The sequence below is a fragment of the Anarrhichthys ocellatus genome, unplaced genomic scaffold (assembly GCF_004355925.1).
Source record: "Anarrhichthys ocellatus isolate YVR2014 unplaced genomic scaffold, GSC_Weel_1.0 scaffold433, whole genome shotgun sequence".
Taxonomy (NCBI): Eukaryota; Metazoa; Chordata; class Actinopteri; order Perciformes; family Anarhichadidae; genus Anarrhichthys; species Anarrhichthys ocellatus.
Genome location: NW_022280407.1, coordinates 241 through 7,213, shown reverse-complemented (window position 1 = coordinate 7,213; position 6,973 = coordinate 241). Strand labels below are relative to the sequence as shown.

Here is a 6,973-nt window from a genome sequence, read left to right as displayed (position 1 = left end):
AAAAAAACAAAGGTTTTAGCATCAATAATTAATACTGTAAAGTATCTCAAATTTGTACAATTTTTCAAGTACATAACTAAAGTAAATGTACTTAGTTACATTCCTGTGATGATGTCATCAGGTACTGATACAAGTACCAAGTACTCAGGAGTACTGTGATCTCTAGTACACTTTGCTGACAGTACTCTGGAGAGGAATGAATACTTATGTTACTTATTGATTATTTACAATGTAAACATCGTGAATCAGTTTTGTGTCTCACAGCATCTTATTGTGAAATATGAACTTTAAATGGATCTCTGAATATTTTTATTAAGATTGTCTTCACGTCTTCTTGATGACTGAATGTGTGTGTGCGCGTTACTGATCTGTGTTTTAAAAGCAAGATGATTATCCAGCGAAGCTAACGTTAGCTACTTACGCTCAGCTAGCAGCTAGCTAGTAGCCTGTCCCGGTCACAGAATGAAGGGGTTAAATAGTATAACAGATATAATATAATAGATTAGACAAGCTGGTCATTAACCTGTTATTAACCTGTTATCAACCAGTTTATTGTTAACCTGTTTATTGTCGTTAACCTGTTATCAACCAGTTATGTTTCCTTCTCTCTAACTTGATCATTTTAGCAATAACTAATGGACATAAAATAATCATGTGTAGATTAGTTTTAAATTAAAATATATTATGAGGTATTATGAGAATAAAGGCTCTTAAAGGAGTTTAACTGGAAACCTCTGAACTCTGAAACCATCAATAACGTCCTCGTCACAGCGATCAGCATCAGAGGATGAGTCATCAATATTCATCCTGAACGATGATGAAACATCAGTCCATGTCGAGATCAGATATGAACAATCATAAAGACTTTAATCAGTGTGTCTTCATCTGTTCTGCTTTGAAGTGTCTTTTTGTTTGTTCTCCATCAGCCGACAGCAGCTTTAAAGCCTCCCGATTGGTTTAAACGTGTTTGAACTCCTGAGAATAAACAGCCAGAGCAGCTGATCAAAGCAGAGCAGAGACGACTGGGAGCTGATGGACGTTAACAGACTCCAGCTGGAGGCGGAGCCTTCCAACACACATCTGAGATTATGAAGCCAATTGTTTTATTCCGACACGTTTCTACTGGCAAACAAGTGTTTCATGAAGATAAACGCTGACATCTTCATTACATCATTCAGACCACGTTGAGTAGAAGTTATATATATTTATACTTATATTAGTATTACATCTTAACTGCTGGACTATTAATACTCTATGTCTGCTCATTATGCTTTAATATAACTGACTCATCGAATCAAGAAAAGGTTTAGAGATGAGTTATGTCTAAATAAATCAGACATGAATAAGTGTTGGCAGGTTTAGCTTTAACTCAGTTAGACTGATGTCCCTAAAGCATCCCCTGCTTTATGGTCTGGTAGAGACCTGTCAATCACTGTGTAGCCCCGCCCTAAAGCATCCCCTGCTTTATGGTCTGTGTGACTCTAAATGGACCATAATGTACTAAATGAACATCATGCTGTATTGAAGAAGACTTGAAACTAGAGATTGAGACCATAAACTCATGTTTACAATGTTTACTGAGGTAATAAATCAAGAGAGAAGTAGAGTCATTTTCTCATAGACTTCTATACAACCAGAGGAGTCGCCCCCTGGTGGACACTAGAGAGAATGCAGCTTTAACACATGTATACATTTATACCAGAGGTTGAAGACACAATGAGTCCCGTGTGATGCCTCACGGCTGCAGGTGACCCCCCATCATCTTGTGGCGAGACTCGTTGTTCTTGTGGTGGTTGCTGGAACTATGCTTATGGATGTTCTGTAACTTGAACATCCTGGAACCTTTGATCAGACCTTTGGTGGAGTGGGACCTGTCCGAGTGGAGGCGGCAGATGTGGCACCACATCAGGTCCAGGGTCGGCGAGTAGCAGAGGAACCAGAACCTTTTCAGCCAGGCATTCTGGAAGCGAGGAGGCCGTCGAGGTTTAGGCTTGGACGCCTGGCCCTCCTGAGTCCGCTTGTCGGCTGAGTCCGGATCCCGTTCGCCGTCTTTGAGAACCGCAGGAGGAGACGAGAGAGGAGGCTCCATCCCTGAGGAGACAGACAGCACTTTTAAACTCTACCGAGGCTCCAAAGTAACACTTCCTGTTTAGGAGAAAGTCTCTAGACCACAAACAATAGTGGTCCATACTGACCCCCCCTCACAGTTTAACATTAACCATCAGAGTGTAAATAAAGTTTTACCGACGATCGTTTCAGTAGAACATGTGTTTCTAGTCTCTGATAATGTGATATTGTAAACAACCAACCAGTGTTTAACCTCAAAACACATAAAACCAAAACTATGGACACTATTGTCCATCTACACACACACACACACATCAGGAAGTTACTGTCGTCGTAACTGTCCGCAGTTCTTCTTTAAGGTGAGGCAGAGAGGAACCGTACACCTCCTGCAGTACACGGCTGTCTTCACCCTCGGCGTTCCAGCCTCGTAGCCTTTACCGAGGAGAGGAAAAGACAAAAGGTCCATCACTGCTGAGTAACTCAGTGGTGGACTCACTTTTACCTGCGTAGACAAAGAAACTCCAGGTATAGGCTATCGATGAATCAGCCAGCACAAACAGTTTGTAACCCCACTTTGTGGGCGTGTCCTTGATGGTTGCGACCATCCGCTCATCAATGGACACATTCTGGTACGCCTGGAAATGGGCTTTGCAGGCATTCACCATCTCTGTGTAGAGCAGCTTCATCTTGAACAGGCGGTAATACTCAGCACTGTTCCTTATCTTCTCATTCTCCTCGTTCTCTTCTGGGTCGCTGAGGTGAAGGTAGTCAGACCTGTGGTGGACCGTCACAAGGCCAGTGGAGATGATAACGGAGAGGAATATGCAAAGATCCTTCACGGTGACCACTTCCCACTTGAACTTCATCCCAGCTTGCTTTCTTTTGGCAGCGTTGGCATTTGTGTCAATGATTTTTCGGACAACAGATGCTGAGAAGAAAAGCTGGAAGAGGCTGATGGGAGACCATGCTGTGGTGGTGTCACATGTGGGGCCTGGCCGGCATGAACCTGAGAGGGTCAGGTTTGATGTCCTCCTCTCCGTTACGCCACCTGTCCTCGCTCTCTGGAGATGCCAAACTACTCTCTCCACGCTTGGTAGCTGGAGCAGAAGCTCCCAGAGAGGTGGAGTGGGGGGGGGAGTGCTGCTGGGCCTGACTGAGGTGTTAACGGCTGGGGCTCCAAAAATCCTGGAGCTGTGACGTGTTGGCTGTGGGGCCCTTGAAGGTCCTGGGACACTGGCAAGAGGTGGATGGTAATCCTCATCACTGTAAACCAGAATGTGGAAGAAAAACAAATGTAATCCTTCAGTGGTCTGGTTCTCAAACGTAATGCATGTAAACATCAAAGCAATAAACACACACTGTGCTGGGAGGTCACAGACGGACAGACCTGAGAACGCTGCTAGCTCGACACCAATAAATCAATAAATATAACATTTATAAGACGATCCATACCTTTCCGATGATGGAGACGGTAATCTGAGTCAATGCTGTGTTGTGTGTTGTCGGGATGCACGAGATCCTCTTCATCATCCGACGATGAATCACAAGGACTAACGAGGCTCCCAGGCTCCTCCTCCAGCAGTGTCAGTACTTCTTCTGGAGTGAAATATTTCTTTGGTCGTTGTTTTGACATCTTTCTCTCAAAAATTCCAACGAAGTGGTGAAAAAACAACCGCAAGAGTAACACACACGCCAAACCATGCTAATGCTAACCAAGCTAATGCTACGCGCTCGGTGTCCTCGTGCGTAATGAAGGTTTTCTCTACGCCAGCTGCCTGTGAATACGCAGGGCTATATCTCCGCAGCGGATTGGTCGATTTGAGGGAATGACACCTCATTTGAATTGTTAGAGCCAACAGAATTTAGCTACACCCACCAGTATGAGATTGACAGCACTGTTAGCCAATCAGAATCAGCAGGACGCAGACATGTGGCGAGTGGGTTGACTAGGTGGCGTTATATGGATTTTGATATTTGGTCCTGTATTTAGTTGGTGTTTGAGTTGTGTTAGGAGCATGTACAAACAGCTTACATATTCTTGTAGCTCAGGTTCTGCTGTTTAATCTGATGTGCAACATCATTATGTTAGTGATTAGTGCATTGCTTCACACTGTGTTTTGCTAAGTCTTCTCCTCTCGGGCTTATATGTATCATCAATGATCAATAACCATCTATCACTGAGATTCACCTGCAGGGTCCTGCTCCTCTACGTGGACCGTCTCAGGACTCTGCTGGTCCTGGTCTGGATGGAGGAGGGTCTCTGTGAAGACCTCCACGTCCTCCGGTCCTCCTGTGAGACGACTCAGCTTCTGCTGCAGCTCCATGCTCCTCTTCATCAGCCGGACACAGTTCTCACAGGAGGAGGACTGCTCACAGGTCTGGTGAACCTCCTTCATGGGGGGACCCTCTGAGTCCAGCTCCACGGAGATCCTGGACCTGCTGGAGGCCTCCAGAGACGCTTCCAGAGCGTCTCGGATGAAATCCTGAAACAAAATAATGAATACAGAATAAATAAATAAACCCAACTTTGATCCAGATGTTTCTCATCTTCAACTCACTGACATGCAAACTAAAGAGGAATCCTCTGGAAGTGAAGTCCTACTCTGAAGTCCAGGTGCGTCTCCTTCACAGCAGGAGCAGCTCGTCCCCGAGTCTCGTATGCAGGCGGGTGGCTGAAGACGGTTTTACGCTGCAGGACGGATTGCAGCAGAGGACGGACTTCTGTCCAGGGACGGACCGCTGGACACTCTGCACCTGAAACACCACGGAGTACAGAAAGGAAACATTTAAACTTTACTGCAGCACTAAAGACGTCATGTTGAAAACCTGTGTTTCTCCAACGTCCTGGAGGAGCCGAGATGATGCTAACGTTAGCTTAGCTTGTTTCTCTGATAAGTTAAAGTCACTACGAAAGTTCTTTTAGTGGTGATTCTGGCCTCTGTGGACCAAAGTGGTAGTGTCTCTGAGCACCAGAGTCTCTTTAGAAAACCTCTCATGTTACTGCAGCAGGTCTGACAGTCTGCCCCTCTCAGTCCTGGTTCCGGTTCTCCTGAGCCTCCCTTCCCTCCAGCGGGTCCAGCAACACGTCCTGGGTCTCCAGCAGATGACATCATCAAGAATAACTCTATAGAAATAGACCATCTTCTCTCTGATGGTCTCTTTACTGATGGAGGTCTGATAGAGGATCAGGACTACACTGAGACTGGTTCACATAGAGGATCAGGACTACACTGAGACTGATTCAGGACCTGTTAGAAGTTCCTCACCTCCTGCTGTCTCTGTCTCAGTTAAAGATCTGGTCTCTGTGGAGCGTCTCTGGTCCTGGTCTCGGTCCCTATGCACAGACTGGAGGAGACCTTTGGTGGGTCCGGTGGTTCCCTCACTGGGACCCATCAGCAGTGAAGGAACCCAGTCTGGATCCGACTCCAGTCCTTCATAAGAGGGTTTACCTGCAAACACACAGTCTTTAATACCAATATCTAGCTCTGTTTACATCAGAGAATCTGTTGTGTAACTTCTAAGAGTTTATGATGTTCACTTTGTAGAAGATGTTTATTAATATTCCTGAGAAAATCTTATTATGAAGATGTGGTCAAAAGCTCTGGGATCAGCCTGGTAAGTGTACCTTGAGTTTAGATTATTTATGTCCTGAGAAAGAATTCATTTCAACACTCTGTGTATATGATTGATTTACTTTTATTTAATATAGTTATTAGTTTAGTTTACGGTGGTTTCATTAGTAAGAACGGAGCAACGGGTAGGCAGGTAAAGACCCAGCATGCACCTGGAGGGTTGTGTTTTTGAAGACCCAAAATATAAAGATAAATAAATCACTTCCTGTTCGCAGTGGTTCTACAGTCTGGTTTCTGTCTCTAGAAGGTGGTCAAATTAAAACGTCTCCTCTCTAAAACACTTTAAACATTATATGAGGGAAGAACTTACTCGTGGAATCCAATAAAGTACATTTACTCAAGTACACATTTGAGGTACTTTTACTTTGACTTGAGTAACATTTTCACTGCAGAACTTTGACTAAATATGTCTTCTACTGCTGGAAGGTTTACTGCTGTTTGATTAGTTATTACTAATCTCTTTTAGTTTGAACTAACTTGTATTATTTGTTACTAACTTGTAATAGTTTAAACTAACTAGTACTAACTAACCTGAGTAGAAGTGTCTGGAGCAGACTCTACCAGAGGAAGGAACGTGGTTAAACGTGATGTCCTCGCGACCCACAGCAGACACCCAGGCCGTCCTCCGGCTCCTCGTGAGCACAGAGATCGTCTCTCCCTCGTGTCTCCTCCAGGCCGGGAACACGTGGAACGTGACCGCGTGACTCCCGCTGTGGTCGCGAGACGTGCGGGGGCAGTTTAACACGCAGCAGCTTCTCTCCTCCATTAGTACCTGAGATAGATCAATCAATATATATAGAAAGTTATCTTGAGTTAGAAAACAAACAGTCGCGATGGTGCACGATAACAAAAACAACCGCCGGAAGCTACTTTACAAACGACATGCTCTGCCTCTGATTGGCTGGTTCTCGGTGGCTGGAGTGGTTAGGTGAGACACGATGAACGGGATTCAGGGTAATAATGTCAGAGTTAGCCAATCAGAGGCAGAGTAGGGCAAGTCTTGTCTGGTCCTTCTTCCTCTTCCGGTTACAGAGTCAGTATTCAGGCGACAGAACCAGACACACAATAAAACAACACAAATATTACAAAACATGCAAATATTAAATGTTTTTGATTGTAAATACTTTCACACATTGATAACAATCCTGGCTAAATTAACAGTTATGAATCTGCATCATATATAAATAAATATTTGTCTTTTATTTGTTTTTTTAAAGAAACTAAACACCACATTTAAATTTTGTATAAAACGTCCTTTAAAATAAATAAAATGT

General features: G+C 44.1%; 2 protein-coding genes across 2 annotated transcripts; both read right to left on the bottom strand.

Annotated features, from left to right (window-relative positions):
- Window positions 1-1,642: 1,642 nt before the first annotated feature.
- On the bottom strand, window positions 1,643-3,143 carry LOC116401411 (uncharacterized). The gene is made up of 2 exons (XM_031879780.1): window positions 2,570-3,143; window positions 1,643-2,091 (listed from the first exon to the last, which is right to left on the bottom strand). The coding sequence occupies exons 1-2, from the start codon at window positions 2,931-2,933 to the stop codon at window positions 1,736-1,738; spliced, it is 720 nt and encodes a 239-aa protein (XP_031735640.1). The 5' UTR covers window positions 2,934-3,143; the 3' UTR covers window positions 1,643-1,735.
- LOC116401410 (uncharacterized) lies at window positions 3,132-6,600 on the bottom strand. The gene is made up of 6 exons (XM_031879779.1): window positions 6,231-6,600; window positions 5,334-5,516; window positions 4,670-4,821; window positions 4,256-4,550; window positions 3,520-3,663; window positions 3,132-3,330 (listed from the first exon to the last, which is right to left on the bottom strand). Exons 1-6 carry the CDS (start codon window positions 6,463-6,465, stop codon window positions 3,143-3,145), a joined length of 1,197 nt encoding a protein of 398 aa, XP_031735639.1. The 5' UTR covers window positions 6,466-6,600; the 3' UTR covers window positions 3,132-3,142.
- Window positions 6,601-6,973: the final 373 nt, after the last annotated feature.

Excerpts from the sequence above, each read along its gene's own strand:
- LOC116401411 (XM_031879780.1), bottom strand. The coding sequence starts at position 2,933 with ATGAAGTTCAAGTGGGAAGTGGTCACCGTGAAGGATCTTTGCATATTC. Across the intron at positions 2,092-2,569 it reads GAGTTTCTTTGTCTACGCAG|GGATGGAGCCTCCTCTCTCG; the intron begins GTAAAAGTGAGT and ends CTGTCTCCTCAG.
- LOC116401410 (XM_031879779.1), bottom strand. The coding sequence starts at position 6,465 with ATGGAGGAGAGAAGCTGCTGCGTGTTAAACTGCCCCCGCACGTCTCGC. Across the intron at positions 5,517-6,230 it reads CTCCAGACACTTCTACTCAG|GTAAACCCTCTTATGAAGGA; the intron begins GTTAGTTAGTAC and ends GTGTGTTTGCAG. Across the intron at positions 4,822-5,333 it reads TGAGACAGAGACAGCAGGAG|GTGCAGAGTGTCCAGCGGTC; the intron begins GTGAGGAACTTC and ends GTGGTGTTTCAG.